The 16,598-nt window shown below is 36.9% G+C and overlaps 1 protein-coding gene across 1 annotated transcript in view; it reads right to left on the reverse strand.

Annotated features, from left to right (window-relative positions):
• The window catches only part of Rgs22 (regulator of G-protein signaling 22), a gene marked incomplete in the record, with an annotated part of 97,617 nt that overhangs the window by 36,334 nt on the left and 44,685 nt on the right, over positions 1–16,598 (reverse strand). Inside the window, 3 exon segments of the mRNA XM_013512826.1 lie at positions 13,734–13,835; positions 14,706–14,831; positions 16,243–16,357. Coding sequence (XP_013368280.1) covers positions 13,734–13,835; positions 14,706–14,831; positions 16,243–16,357 — 343 coding nt within the window.

A 16,598-nucleotide genomic window follows, 5' to 3' on the forward strand; every position in this document is an offset into this window, starting at 1 on the left:
ACGCTCAAAGGTTATGTAATCAGGAAATGCACCCTGGGCGGCCTGCCCTGCACCTCTCTACACCTGTGCCTGTGACTCACTTTCTTGGCAACTGCATCAAATAAGAGTGGGGAAAAGCAAGGCCTCTTTTACAGTCCTGAAAGCCTGAGAGTTCATTTTCTTGTTTAAACTCTGAAGACTATCTGATGGCCAATAAAACTAGGAAGAAAAAAGGATGTAGGATGGATACCATGGAGACAGGAGGAAGAGTTAAACAGTAGAGGGAGGGAGGAAGAGAGAGAGAGAGAGAATGGAGAAACAATTGGGAGAACTGAAGATCAAAAATAATAAAAAGAGGGTGGAAGACAAAAACAATGTTTTAATAAATATTTTGCTTTCTAGTGGGCGTTAAATGAAGAATAATATTTAATTTAAGTTGTTTTTAAATACACATTAGCTTGTTGGCACTATAGTGAAAGACTGTTTCTATATTTGCCTCTTCAAGGACATCTCAGGTGCTTTATTAAGCAGAGGAAAATATCCTATGCATAATAGCCACATTGTACTACACGGGAAATGGGTCCAATAAGTTAAACTATCACATGTGCTATATATTTGCCATTGCAATTTCTTCCTTGATATTGAGCCTAGGGTCTTTGCACTGAGCTGTATCCTCAGCCCTCCACCACTATAAAAATTTTTAATATTCAGTCAGGGTCTTGCTAAATTGCCCAAAAAGTGTTCAAACTTAGAATCCTCCTGCCTCAGCCTTCCAGGATGCTGGGAGTATAGGCATGTGCCAACACGCCCAGCTTACAATTTATATTTTTTCCAAATGCTATGTTATTTTGCATACAAGATTGCAGCACTATCAATTAACAGCTTTCAAAATCTTTCTGAAAGTATGTGTTAATGAGAATTTTATGAAGTACAAACAGATCTCAATTTCTTTTTAAATATATTGCAATGCATACAAAGCATATTTTTACCATGTTAATGTTTTCTTATTGTGACATAAAGCCTAGATAAATGTATGTGAGAAATGAGAATCATAGGCTTACTCAATGTAGTCTCATTTTTAACAATATAAAAGCAAAAAAAAAAAAATTTAAATATTTTTCACAACTGTCTGTGCTATTTGGATTTTTCCTTGCACCAGATTAAATGATGACAACCACGGGATTAAATTCCAATCACTGTGTGGTGGGTGCATGCTGTAGAAGCACCCAGAAGGACATCCTCACTGTGCCGAAGGTAAGCATAATCTTAGGAAGGAATCTTCCTCCAAGTAGGGGCCCTTTGATGGGCTGCAGCTTGACACTCATAGGTGTCCCCAGTTTCTGTGCAGCCTTAAAAGGCCAAGTTAGGAGTAATCCCAAATGTGTAGCACATGTGTTGATTTCTTATGTTACATTTCAGCTGTTAGTTATGTTAACGGAACAGTTTCACATATTTCCTTTTGATGTATTCATTTTAATGATCATGTGTATGTATCTTACTGTGATTGCCTGGTAACACTGATTGCACGATGCTTTGCTGTCACCACCAGGCCAGGACTGGAAGTAAGAAAAAGAAATGTAAAACTTTGGAACTGTATGACTTAAAACACATTTTTTGATACACTAAGGATACGATATGTCAAGACCTGTATGCTGTGAAACCTTAATGCTAGCATATAGGGTTATCCAACAGATCATTTTATCAGGTTAACTAAAATTGAGGCCACTTAAAAGCAGGCTTTTAAACATGGTCTCTCTACAAAGAAATGGTAAATGCATGTGATGATGAATATGTTAATTAACGCAATTTGTTTATCACACAGGGTGAACATGTATCAAATCATCACACTGTACCCCGCCAACACGTATAATTATTATATGTGAATTGAAGATTACCTTAAATAGATTTGTCAGCGTAATTCGTTAAAGTAGTCCAGAGATTAGAAAAAAGTATTTATTCAGCATTTTGTGCTTTCAACAAATTTGTGTTTCTTAGACCCGTTACTTGACTACAGTGGTAAAAGGCAGCAGAAGGCCTCTTAGTATGCATCTTTCACATTCTCCTGGAAATTTTCCAAGATGCCTCTAAGGCTGTATAGGAAATTAAAAAAGTCTGCCCCTGCTGTTTCCTTCTACTTATGAGCAGGTAGCACTGAGGTTCTGCCTGTTGGACTGACAGGGTAGTACCAACATCTGCTAGCCTCTGAGGGTGAAGTCCCACAAAACAGATAACACTACTTCATGCACCTAAAGACAAAAGAAGAAAAATCCTCTGATTACAGAAACATACAAAAGTTGGTCATAGCCCCTTCCTTCTTCAAGTTCACAGTAAACAAACTGTGCAGAACCTGACAGTTCTGGAGCAAAGGTGGTGTGCTTTGTTCAGTAGGTACAAGAAAAGGGTTCATGAACATTCTCTAAAATGTCAGAGAAAATTCTGAAGGTGGAAGGCAAGGGTCTCCACCTTTAACTTTAAGGAAATTTAAAATGGAGAGGATCAAGGTGATCGTTCTTTTGTGATCTCTATTTTTCCATTATAAGCAATGGTATGCTGAAGCGGCTTGTCCCAGCTCACAAGAGCCATTCATACATTTGCAGGAATTTTCTGAATTGTTAAATTCAGTCATTATCAAAGGTTACATTACATGCCATTTTCAGAAAAGTAGACAGAACTTGAGACAATCATGCTAAGAGAAATAAGCCAGACACAGAAAGTTAAATATCACATGGTTTCTCTCATATGAGAAACCTAAAATATAAATAAATGAATAAAATGAAAGAGCAATGGTAGGAAACAACAAGGCAGACTCTTGGAGATGGGGAAGGGAATCAGGGGCCGGTAAGGGAGAGGGAAGAGTTAGGGGAGAGGAACATGAAGAGATTTAAAATGATCAAGAACTGTTACATGTGTGTACCCTTTCCCCAAAATGAGAATCACTGTTCTGTACTGCAAATATATGCTAATAAAATTAAATCGGTATGGAAGAAAATTTAAAGTCTAGACAATGAATTTCCAAAAATCATTGCTTTCTAATGAATCTACAGTTCTCTTATTATCTCTGCCCTGGAGGTTATTTACCTCTGTGGTATTGTATGGTGGAAAGAGTGTATGGCGGTGGACTACTGAATATCTCTCCCTAACTCTGCATTTGGTGAAGTCACCCGTGGTGACAATATTTACACTCAGAAGTCAGCAATCAAATATTTACTGGAGGTAATGCCACATCCCAGATGATACCAGTTCACACCAGAATATGCCACTTTACTAACACAGTTTACTTACATACTCTGTTTAACTCATACATTTAAAACATATGTATATAGTAAAATCCCTCTTAATTCTTAGAGTGAAGCTAAATTACAAAAAGGTCAGCAAGCCTTTCTTTAAATTTGTCTGTTTACATTCTGAACTGTGTTTTTTTAGAAAAGAATGAAGCTACACTTCAGTCTGATAAGTATATTTAACTTCAGTAGGATAAGTAAGTCAAAAGAGATAAAAATTTAGTGGGAAAAACTTGTTAACTTGTCCTCATGAGGAAGTAGAATGAACAACCTTAAAGAACAAATGTTAAGACACTAAATAAAATAAAAGTGGCACTAATGGGTCTTGATTCAGTGGCTGAACCTCAAAAATATCCAAATAACCTCACAAGTGATCTTAAACACAACACAGCAGATGTCCACTAACCTGTAACAACAAAAAGCCATATTGCTGTACTTGATGGCAAATAGCAAAGTGACATGCACTTCTCCCCTGGACTCAGTAACCCCACCCTTGGAATTTATATAAACAAGGAGGTAAAACTGTGCTCCAAAAAGCTAAAGGTGAAAAAGGTATCTATAAAAGAAATATAAGCACTCTGATACAGGAGACTTTAAAAAATCACAAAATATTTGCTTCAAGAAAAAAAGAAGTCTGTTTTCATGTTTTTATAACCATTCATAGCTCTGATGGGCACAGAACATTATTATCTGAGTTCATATGAGGCAGAAAAAGAAAATAATGAGCAAGTTCAAGCAATCCAGCCTTTTTTTTTTCCTGTAAAAGGAGGAAAAAATGATGATTTTTAATGGCCTCTCATATCCCACTAGGAGCTCTCAAAAACATTACTGAGGAGCTATGCCGAGAGGGAATAAATTACAGATGGAGCTTTGCACAAATGGATTTTCATGTGAAGAACCTTGGGTTTTTCAATTAGGAATCTTAAAAATGGGATGTAGGGATTGCAACATCCTAATACTGAAAGGCAAACTACTGCAGCGATCAACACAAGATGGAATTGCACAAAAAAGATAATGTGATGACAATCAAACAGAAAAGTTCTGGCAGTTTCTCAGACCCTACTAAGAAGTCAAAGCAAAAGAACCCAAGATAATGCCAATAGGATAAAAGAATAAAACAAGCTTGAATCACTTTGGACAAAATGAAAAATCAGCAGGGGAAGACAGAATGTGTTAAGTGAAGCCAAAAACAAACCATAAACTCAAGGGATAAAATAGTCTATGTTTGTAAGATTGATTTGGGCCATTGCTCAAGACATTTTAAGCAAAATCAATTAAACACATGATGGAATAAAATAGACATGTACATAAAGAAGAATTATTACTAAGCAGTCTAAGGCAACACAAGGAGCAAATAAGGATTTTATCTTATCTATTTTTATTCATTTTTAAAAACTCTTAACAGAACCAAAAGATGTTAAACTAATGTGATTATTTAACCTCTAATAATACATAATTTCTTGGAAATCAGTGAACAAAGAATAAGTCAATGAGAAAAGCATGACTATATTAACATTTTTTGTTTTTAAAAAATGCTTGTTAGGGATGCTAATCCATGCTAACAAAGCAAACAAGACTAGTACATGAAACCAGAGTATCAGTAATAACAATGAGAAAATGAACCATCAGTCAGGCTCGACGCTGATGCTAAACGGCACACACCTTGGAAAGCAAGCTCACACACTTCTGCTGGCTGACCCCTCTCCCTGACTGAAGCAGTCCTCTTTGAGTTGTGCTGCTACCTTCCTTACAAATCTGGCAGGCCTGTGAAACCACCCTGTCTCTAGACAAGTGCTCATATCTGTTCGGAATTATTACACAGTGATTTCATAGTTTACGTTATAAAAAACCTTATTTTTTAGACTTCTTGGGTGAGGTAAGAGGCAGAGATTTCACTGATGCTGTAGTGCAATTTATTAAGAGCTCTTTATTAGAAACAAACTTGGGAACTATAAATGCAGTGTATCTAGAAAGACAGAATATTGATAATTTTTGAACATAAGTTATTGTAAATGCAATCATTAAACTCTTTACACACGCGCACACACACACAGACACACACACACATTGTTTAAAAATACCTGGTTGGCAATCATATCCAAATAATCAATAATTAATTACATTTATAACATGTTGGTGAAAATGTAAGCATGCTAATGACTTCATTAATTTATTCAACAACTACTGAAGCACCTTAATCCACCTTCAGTTCAGAACATACAAGGCAGAAAAAGCAGACTGTCTTAATGGACTCACAAGTCTGGTGGGGAAAAATATTAAACAGAAATTTTATATATAATATTTATAAAGATATTTTAAATATTAAAGTGAAATATGAAACAAGGTGATAAAAAGATAATCATTTGTACAGACAATTATAAGAAATCAACAGCTTATAAATTAACAGTATAGGGCCTGGAGTCAGATCACATGGTTGTAACTTCAAGTTCACCAATTGCTAAATGAATCAGCAAAGTAGTTTCTAAATCTACAGAATTGGCATAATACCAATATCTAACTCTTAGGACTGTCTAGTGTTAAATTATCCATATAAAGTTATTACCACAGAACTTAAAATAGTAAACATTAAATAAATGTCATATATATAATAATTATGGATCAGATAAATTAGTTGTTGACCTTTCTGGAAATAAGAGGGTCTTTGGATATCCTTTCCTGGTCTATTAATCCTACAGTATTCAGAATCTTCACACTAAAGTGAGTAGCTGGTATGAACATCAGGAATAGAGATAGGGATAGGGATAGAGATAGGGATAGAGATAGGGATAGAGATAGGGATAGGGATAGGGATAGGGATAGGGATAGGGATAGAGATAGGGATAGGGATAGAGATAGGGATAGGGATAGGGATAGGGACAGGGACAGGGACAGGGACAGGGACAGGGACAGGGACAGGGACAGGGATAGGGATAGGGATGAATGGATAACTGTAAGCCAGGAAGCAGGCTGCTGAGCATATTCTTCCCAAGTCCACTTTACTAACACAACAGAGTGCGACACAAGACAAGAATCTTGCTGATTCTGTGCTCGGTGATTCATAAGGCTCAGGAATCCAAGCCTAACAGCTACTTGGGACACCATCTCTCTGGTAACAAAAACAAATAATGTAACAAAGCTTGAATAGTAATGGCTTAGCACTCAAGAAACAGCCTAAGTCTGAAGACACTGAAATCTACCGTAAAGTTATAAAGAGATTCATGATTTTCCACATTCAATCACCACCCAACTTCACCCCTCACTCACACCCTTCATCTTTTAGGAAACATAGATTGACTTTTAATGCCACTACTGAGTAAAGAAATAATGAGCTCTGTTAGTACACCTGAAAATACACCATTACCGGGAGAAGAAACACTTAGCTCATAACACTTTAAGCTGTCAGGACCACCCTGAAGTATTTAAGTTCTGTAAATGCGAACTAGAGAGAAGAGTCAATTAAGATAATGGATGACAATGAGCAAGAACAAACTAAGCTAATTGTGGGGAAAATAATCTTCTATGTCACCCCTCTTATGCCATAAAAAGTGCCTTTCAAATGCATTTGTGGTAATTCCCAAGGTTTTATTTACCTAAAGTTAGCTCAGATATAATTGGAAAATGTTGTTCAGGACAAGGCAGATTTTAAGGGAAAGGACTGGATGGTCTTTTCTGATCTTTTCTTCTGATCCTTCTAGGGTTCTCTGGGAAAGTGGGCAAAAAAAGTACATTCACAGACCTTGATAGAAAGAACTTTGGCGAGGGCAGCACCTGTGTGTACTTTTCTCACCAATATGTTCTGTTATGTCTTGGCTGGAGAATGTGTCTTAAAGGCCTCATGTGATCAGAGGCAGGGCTTTTGTTTTTATTTTTAGACAATGTCTCACTGTGTAGTCCAGGCTGGTCTTGAGCTCACTATGTAGCCCAGGTTGACCTCGAACTTGCAGCAATTTTCCTGCCTCAGCCTCCTGAGTGCTGAGATTACAGGCATGCCCCACTAGGCTGGGCCTCACAGGCAGGGCTTGTGGAAGTTAACTGACTTACGGAGGTGGTACAGATGGCTGCTTGTGAGAAGGCAGGATCTGGTCAGAAGGGTGGTCACAGGGGTGGTGACCTGGAAGGGTATATCTCCTCTCCTAGATGCTCCCTTCTGTCTCTGCTTCCTGGCCACCAGGACATTAGCAGCTTTGCTCTGCGAAGACCCTTCCACTATGCTGTCCCTGTTTTGGACCCAGCTGACCATGGACTGTAACTATGAGCCAAAATAAACCTCTCCTGTTTTAAGGTGCAGGTATCAGGTATTGCCTCTTAGCAATGAGAAAGTGACAAAGACATGCTCTCAGCTCGGGTCAGGGCCTACTATGAAGTAGATATTCAAGTTAAAATATCAATAAAAGATTTTAGGCTAAGGAAACATGTACTCGTAATTGCTGGTCCCACTGCTGTCCAGTTTATACTAATTGCGCATGTCTGTTGTGATAGAAATAAGAGCAAGAGCAAAGAAGACTAATTCACTGACATAGCTGGAGAACTCTCAGGCAGGACTACACTGCACAACCTGAATATCACGTGGATCTACACTGGGTCTAAGCTCACTCAACAGGAAGCAAATGATTTGGAGCCACAGAGACTGAAGAGAGCAGTAAACAGCTGCTAAAGGAACGCATTAATCAATTCAATTCTGTGTTACTACTGCATTAAAAATTATGGCTTCCCCAAAACACCAATGCACAATACAGGTCTAGAGATATTTATTGGCTCAGATTTCGTGCTTCCCTTTCTCTCATGAAATTTAGCAAGCACACAACTACTAACAGTACTATAACCCTGTAGCAGGCACTTGGACTGACTTACTTAATGGGAGCCAGAAAGGGCCCTCTCTGTAGGAAACTATGTAAGTAGAAACAAGAGTCTCACACAGCATAGGGCAGGGAGTTTTCAAGCCATCAAGGCACTGGGTGGAGATTTCAGGAGTGGGACTTCCAAATCAAAATTTCAGCCAGTTATGCTTGAAAATACTGGAAAGATTTCAAATTTGGTCTGAAGTTATTAATATGAATTAAACAGTATCTCATTGTGTTTGTTTGAGAGGTTGTCATCAAAACAAAAACTTATTTTGTGTTGCTTCACAGGGCATAAATAAGACTCAAGAACAGCTTTTGGCTCAAAAGTAAGAAAAAGAAAACAGTTCCCCCTCACTTATACAGCCACTTAAAAGACATTGATGATAAAATTACCAATGGTTATCTGCTTGTGAAGGATGAACTTCTTCCACCTTTCATTAGAATGCTATTGTCTGGATTTGTTTCTTTCAAGCACTCCTGGAGCACTTCAGTAGGTCTCTCTCCTCACAGGGAACTCTCTAAGCCAAGAACTTTGTCTTAATCATCCTCACATGGAACATTACTTGGCATATAGTAGTTTCTCAGAGAATGTTAATTAATAAGCCATCAATTAAATACTATGCAAGAGATTCTTAATGTAGTATATTTCTGCTTACATTCTATTCTGAAACTCAGAATAAGCACTAATGTTGGTTAAGTGAATGGCTATTGATTAAAGAGCTGTGGTTCTTCCATTTTATTTTCTTCAAGTTCCTAATTTCCTTCCCTGTTATCTAGGTAACTGATAAACCGTTGAGTAGTGACACTAATAATCACAATAACATTTATTTATTCCATCAAGTGCTTTGTACTATCCTACTAAATATTTCAACATACATTATCCTCTATGTCCTATGAGGTAGATATAAGAACATTATATAGTACTGGAGGCAAAGTATTACACTGAAGTAAGGTTCTGTATCTCAAGACTGAGTTTTACTTTTCTCAATTAGCTATGTAACCTTGACAAGATAAACATGTGAAAGAACTAGTTTCCTTTTATCTATTTAAAGTGAAAATAAAAATATCTCATATGCTTATTATGAGTTCTATACAAAGTAAAATACAGTGGGGAAAATATATTTTTAGATTTAATTTTAAGATGTTATATTTTAATTTATTAAAACATTCTTCCCATTCCACACTTCAATTTATTTATAGTTCTACAAGGACCTTGGCGTATGTGGGTTCTCAGGATTGTGTTTTTACTTCGTGAAGTTCCGTGGCCAGGCCTGCTGTACCCAGAGGCTTTGGATCCCCCCAGGGTGGTCCATTATCAGCTCAGGCTTATCACTCTGGTTTTCAGTACACTCCTTAACTCTGGCCCTTGGGGGTTTCCCTTACTATCTCAGTCATATATTTTGAAGAGTATTTATTATACTTTATCCATTATCTCTAGAAATTTTATAGAGGAAAAATTTTCAAGTAATCTAGGCTGCCAAAATACCAGGAAAGGAACTCTCTGGAAGTAGCAGTCACATGCTTTCTTGTTTAATATCTATACTCACTATGAGGAAAGCAAGAAAGCAATTTTGTTTTCTTTACTTTTATTTTTGCAGTACTGGAGATTGAACCAAGGCCTTCACACTGAGCTATATCTCCAACCCTTTTGAAAACTAATTAAGGTTTTGTTTTGGTTTTTAAATTTTGAGACAGGGTCTTGCTAAGTCACTAAGTTGCTAGGCTGGCATTGAATTTGTGATCCTCCTGCCTCACACCTATTAAATCTATGGGATGAAAAAGAACCTTGCATGTCTTGGCCTGGACACTACATAAAAGAAAATACACTGCCTAAGAATCTATGAGTTTCCTCTCATGTGGATTTGGTGCATAAATTTATATTTATTTTATCTCATACCTCTCTAAGATAATAAATTAGCATTAAAAATGCACCTAGTAGAAGAAACATAGATGAGAATTCCACAAAAGATCTCATAATTAAAAATTACAAAACACACAAGGAAAGAATCCATCATGTCAGCAAAAATAACAAATAGCAGAATTAATTCTTCCAAGAATCACAGAATTACAGAATTATTGAATACTATCACAGCCAGATTCTAGCACTGTGAATGTGGTATCTCCTGGTGTCCATGCCCTTTCATCCTCTCTCCCCTAATGGGCATAAAGTATAGCTTGCTGCTGATCCACAGAACACAGCCATGGTGATGATCTGTAGGTGCTTACCTATACATGAGTACATTCCTAAATGGTAATGCTTGTCTTGCTCCCACACTCTCCTCCTTGCTGTCTTGTAGAGCACGCTGCCATACTGGCGCTGCCCACATGGCACAGAGCTGAGGATGGCCTCTGGCTCAAAGCCAACAGAAAACTTAGGCCCTGAGTCTGGTAGCCTGCCAGGAACTGAATGCTCCTGACAGCCACGAGAACACTGACATGGGCCCAGGTGAGAAACCAGTCCAACCTTGGTTAAAGTCTTGCAGAGGACCCAGCAAAGCTGTACCACATAAGCTGTGAGATAATACATGTGTGTTGCTTTAAACTACGTTTGTGATAATACTACTATGCAGAAGTAGATAACACAGGTACAGACTCTAATATATGTTTGTAATGATTAAAGACATAAAAGAAAAAGCTAGGCACTGTGGCACACGTCTGTAATCCCACCACTTGGGAAACTGAGGCAGGAGGATTGCTGAATTCAAGGCCAGCCTGTGCTACAAAATGAGTTCAAGGCCAGCCTACTTTGCATAGTGAAATGCTGTCTCAAAAAAAAAAAAAAAACAAAAAAAAGGCATAAAAGACAAAATCTAAAAAGGAGAGAAAAGCAAGACAAAAGGAAAAACACCAGCAAAATATGTAAAACACAAATACAATGTTTAATAATAAAAACATAATTCTTAAAATGATTTAACTCAATGGCTGTGTTGAAAAGCCAAATGAAATCTGATTAAGAAATAATATATTGTGAAAAATTAACCAAAAATTTATCTATTTCAATTTACAATATACAACACAAATATTAAAATATGGAAGAACTTGAAAGAGAGGTTAAGAAAGGCAGAGGATGTATTTGAAAGCACCAGCATTGACCAGGCAGTAAGTCCAAGACAGAATACAAAAAGTGGAGATGCAGAAAGAATGAAGGAAGTAACAGCTAAAGATTCTCCAGAATTGACGAAAAGGATGGTCCCCAGATTCTAGAAATAACTACAGAAAGCAGTGGTGGCTGGGTCTGTTTCATTTTGTCATTATTCTCTCTCACCATAGCAAACATGTAGGGTCACAAAGGTCTAGAAGCCAAGTGTGGTGATGCAGACCAATAATCACAGCACTCTGGGAGGCTGAGGCAGGAGGACCACAAGTTTGAGCCCAGTCTTGGCAACCTAATGACTTAGTGAAACCCTATCTCAAAATAAAAACTAAAAAGGGATGGGAATCTAGCTTAGTCTGAAGGCTCTGGGTTTAATTCTCAGTACTTAAAAAAAAGTATAGATATGTAGAATCTAGTCTCCAAATCTTAGCTGTGGGATAGAGTCCCCTTCTAATTGTGCATTATCCTCTCTTGAAGTCATGCAGTGAAATCCTCAGGGTATGCCCAAGATAGCAGTTCAACCTCTTGGACTTTGTAGTCATACTAAATCACTGTTACTGACCTCCCCTATCCATCTGCTGACAGATATTTCTATACTATTTCATGGGACAATAAGATTTTGGGATATGTGTGCAGAAAATCATGTAAGTCCCTTGGAATCAACTCTTGGTCTCCTAGCATACAACTTGGTGGTTGTATAAAAATGAAAGAAAGTTTATAGCAACTTTAACATACTGCCAGATGCCAGTGACATTATCAACCCCTCAAAATCTATATTGTAAGTGCACCCTCAAAGGAAAACATATACTATTTCTGTTATAAAGAAATAAATAATATTTCATACTGTGAAACAAAGCTATAGGATTGTGATTTTACAGACAATTGCTCCATCTGGAGACATAGGCTCTGGATAAGTAGAAGCTAAACCAATTTAGACAACTGTTCCTCTCTTAATAAATAAATTTTTAAAAATTACAGGCACAAGAAGAAAATACATAAAAAACACACATGAATCTGCTCCTTTGATTTCTGCATGTTTATTCCTAAAAGCAAATATCTCCATTGCTCCCCTCCTGCCACCCAACTTTGACTCCCCAAAACAGAATCTAGGGGAAAAGTTAATAAGTCTTGATAATCTCCAAATAGAATAATCCATCTCAAAATAACCTAAAACTGTGTCCTGTTTTATAACCATTTACAGCTAGTTTAATAATACCATTATTAAGAATTAATAAGTCTACCAAGCTCAAATAGAATCCTTTTTTTCACAAGTGCATGGAAATCTGGTAATTATTAACAACAATAATAAAAAAATTCCATTTCATTAAGCAGCTGAAGATTTTTGGAGGAGTAGTCTTTGTAGTAGGAAAAACATAATAAAAATAATGGATGGTACTATAGCAGACAGGGCCAATAGGTTAGGAGAAGAAGGATAAACAGTGAATTGCAGGTAAAGGATTAACAAGCAGAACAGTCAACTGTGTGGTCTCAGAAAATGGTACTGGTAAATCAGAGATTAATTTCATGGAGACATCTGGGCTGTATGGGAGCTGAAGCCCTTATTCTCACAGTAAAAAGTACAAAGCTCTGTCACTGATTTATAAAGCACAGTTATTCATGCCAGAGTCAGGGTGGTGGACGTAACAACAGACATCCAGCAGTACAGTCTGATGTCCTGAATAAGATTATAACATAATAAATAAAGCGATGAAACTAGTTTCTTCAGGAGTGTTTGGGGGAGATCCATTGGAATGGGTCATTCTGGGTTATAAGAATCACTTAAGAGATCAGATGATATAGAAATGATTAGCAGCTTTCTAGGCTTGGAGAACCCTCTCTATAAAAGATCAGAAGAAAAAAAAAATAAAAGATCAGAAGAACCTAAGAATAAAAAACTGAAAAAGATAAGTCAGCCAGAATCATAATTCTGTTCCCTTCCGACCCCCCAAAAGAGGCCACTCTCTCTGTTCCCCTTTACAGGGAATCTTCTGTTCTTACTCCTCTATTTTGCTTCAGGGTGGTCTTGAAACATTCTCTCCTCCACCCTCTGAATGTCTGCCTCATGTGGTGTGTAGCACGGAAGCCCAGGCGCTTGAATGAGGCCGGCACACACAGAGCCAGCCAGCAGCAGCCCCATACAGCCAACAACTGACATCTTCAGGACACCCAGTGGTCAGTGCCACCGCTTCCAGTCACTCCAGTGATTCATTACAAGTCCACTCAGTCACCCAGAGCCAAACGAGAAAGGTATAAAGTGGGGGAGGCGAGGAGGATCAGATGTTCTTTATTGGAGCAACAAGTAGTTGGCAGCAAAGGGAAACCAGAGCAAACCAAATAAAATAGATAAAACTGAAAACCCACAAATCAGATTTTAGAACAATATTCTGCTGACACTTAAATAAAGTAATCCCACAGCAATAAGTTAATTGCTGCCTTTTTGCCTACAATCTCAGCTTTCTGTTGTATGAGACTAAACACAATTTTCATTTCTCTGCGCACTTAGAGCTTCACATGGAACCAATATTATTTACTACTTACTTGTGCTTGTTTGCATACTTTAAAAGGCTGAAGTGTTTCTTGGTAGAAAAGCTGATGATAAGCCTGTAGGTCAAACCAAAAGTACACACTGTTCTTCCACAACTGCAGATGGGAAAAGTATGTAATTACTACCACCCAATTATTAAAGCTCTATAAAGCTCTAATTTCAAATATAAATAATTGTTCAGCTCCTTGCTGTTAACATAAATCTGGCCCCATTTAAAATGATTTTAATCCTCTATCACTGAATGACAATATACAAAATATTTATTGGCATTGTCACTAGAACATTATATTTTTGCATGTTTACATAATTGACAATTAAAATAGTAAGTGTTCTACTTAATGGTTAAAGAGTAATCACATACTTCTGGCATGAGATCAAAATCTGAAGATATTTCAATATATATGGGCAAACGTATATCCTGGCAGAACCAAACATATTTGTAGCACTTAAATACTTTGCATTTAAGCCAAATAAATAGACTGCGATTTTTAAAAGCTGGAAATAAATTTTCCTCTATTCTTTGCAATTCTTAGAATTATTAAAAATTAAAGAATTGTCAAATCAAAGATATTACGTTGAGATAAAATTATATGAAAATAAACTGTTGTTAGTAATACATGTCAAACTTTTATCTGTATTTTACTTTCCTCTGTAATTTTAGTGAATAGTGAACCAAAGAAAATTAAAATTGATATTTTGAATTTGTACTAAATATCAAGTATATTGGTTTTCTAACCAGAGATGGAAGTTTTAGCCTCAAATGTAACTGCCTGAAGCACTGAATTATTTCAACACCATTTCTTTTTCTTTTTTTTAAATTTTTCTTCCAGTACCAGGAATCAAATTCATGACCTTGCACTTGCCAGGCAGGTGCTGTGCCACTGAGCTAAATCTCCAGCCCCAACACCATTTATTTTTAAATGGAGCAAAATTATAAAAGTAAACCTTAAATAATTATTTTCTACCTTGTTCCCTGAATCCTCACAGAATTTAGTAAAGAAGAATCCAGCTCTACTTTCTACATACAGAGATTGCAACAAATTTTCCATGTCAAATCCTCCCAAGGCACCAACATCTGACATGGTTTTAACCTATATAACAAAACAGAAATCCATTACCCCCCAAAAAATTATAATTTTTACAGCATTGTACAAATGGGTTTCATAAATTCTGCCGGCCTGTCATTTTCCCAACAGTCTATTTTATTTTATTTTTGTACCATATATGTAATTAATGCAGTATGTTTGCATCTAACGGTCATATAAGATTCATTTATGAAGCCCAATTACAGCAGCAGAATTCATTCTATTATAAACCGAACTGATTTCAAACTTGATGTTAAAGTGACTTCCCAAACTCAATTATTTTCATGTTTCAGGCACAGTGATACTATTTGAAGAGTCTTCCAGTCTCTGTTGGTGGCCTCTTTCCTACATATTTACAGTTGTTTTAGCCTTGAGGTGCTGCTATTATAGATATGAGAGTCATAAAAAGAACTATCTTCAAGGCCTCTCAGTGCTGCTCATTAACTGTCCTTAGGGGGTCCCTCTTTGGACAGTCTCACCCCACGTAGGTCATGGCCTGTGGAGTGTAAATGGTAGTATAAGTTCTCATAAAACTCTGTTGTTTATGGCTTCTCTGCCAACAATGCTAGCAACCCTAACACTGCCCTTCAAACAGAAAGCCGAGTGTTTCTCCAAGTGCAAGAGTAAGTCCAGAATATGAAAGGGTATCTACTGTGCACATGAACTCTTAGGTATGTGTTTTGTGGAACTCAGACTTCTTTGTAATCCTTAAAACAACTGTAGTATGAGCAATTTAGAATTTAAGTCAGCCTCTGATTCTCTCTTTGTTACATTTTGCCTCTCACTTTTGCTGTCTGCTAAACAAATTCTGAAGTGAAAATTTAATTTCCTTATGATGCTTAACTGTCAGTACTCCAACCTGGAAAATCACTGGTTTAGTAGGGTAAAAATTACTAATTAGAAGAAAGGAGAACTATTTGCTTACGATAAAATAAATCATTATAAAAATTTACAGCTGAATGTTGACTGTATGGGTCTGCTGATTTTATACTTAGAATGTAATCCTTAGGAAATGTGAACTTTTCATCTAGAAGTGATACATTAAATCCATGTTATTACAGTATCTGCAATCTGGAAGTACCCTTCCTTTTGAAAATTCTAGATTTAAAAAACATTACATGAAATATTATTTTACAAGGTGTTTAAAATTTAGCAAATATACTAATGGGTCTTATTGAGTGTCTGAGGTGTTATCATACCAAAACCAGAACACAGTTGTTTTTGAAAATAGTAATCAACACAATATTAGGCATGGTGATACTATAAAGGCAAACACAGAAGCAGAAATCCTTTTGCCAGGAAATCAAAATGTGTTCCTTAGTAGAGAAAAAAATATATAAGTCAACAAAGATTTTAAAATCGGGGATACTGATCAGTTAAATGAGGAATAAGGTTATTCAGTCCTTGAAACACTTACTTTAGGTTCTTCTGTATAAGTGTACCTCCTATCCAGCTGGGGTTTCAGACATTCGGAAATGTCAGTAAAGGATGTTAAACGAACAATTCCGCTGCTTTCTGACATACGCCTTATCCTAAATTATAGATACAAGAACTAATTAATTGATCAGCAGACAAATTTTGAGCACAGTCAGTAAATATGCCATCAAAGAAGCTCCTCAAAATGACACAGATCACGGAAAGCATATAGCTAACATCACACTGAGAGGTGAAAAGCTCACTATATAGTTCACGCTGGCCTTGAATTCACTATGTAGCCCAGGCTGGCCTCGAACTTGTAACTATCCTCCTGCCTCAGACACCTGAGTGCTGGGG

Source organism: Chinchilla lanigera, unplaced genomic scaffold (assembly GCF_000276665.1).
Source record: "Chinchilla lanigera isolate Chin_1 unplaced genomic scaffold, ChiLan1.0 scaffold00016, whole genome shotgun sequence".
In the NCBI taxonomy this organism is placed as follows: domain Eukaryota; kingdom Metazoa; phylum Chordata; class Mammalia; order Rodentia; family Chinchillidae; genus Chinchilla; species Chinchilla lanigera.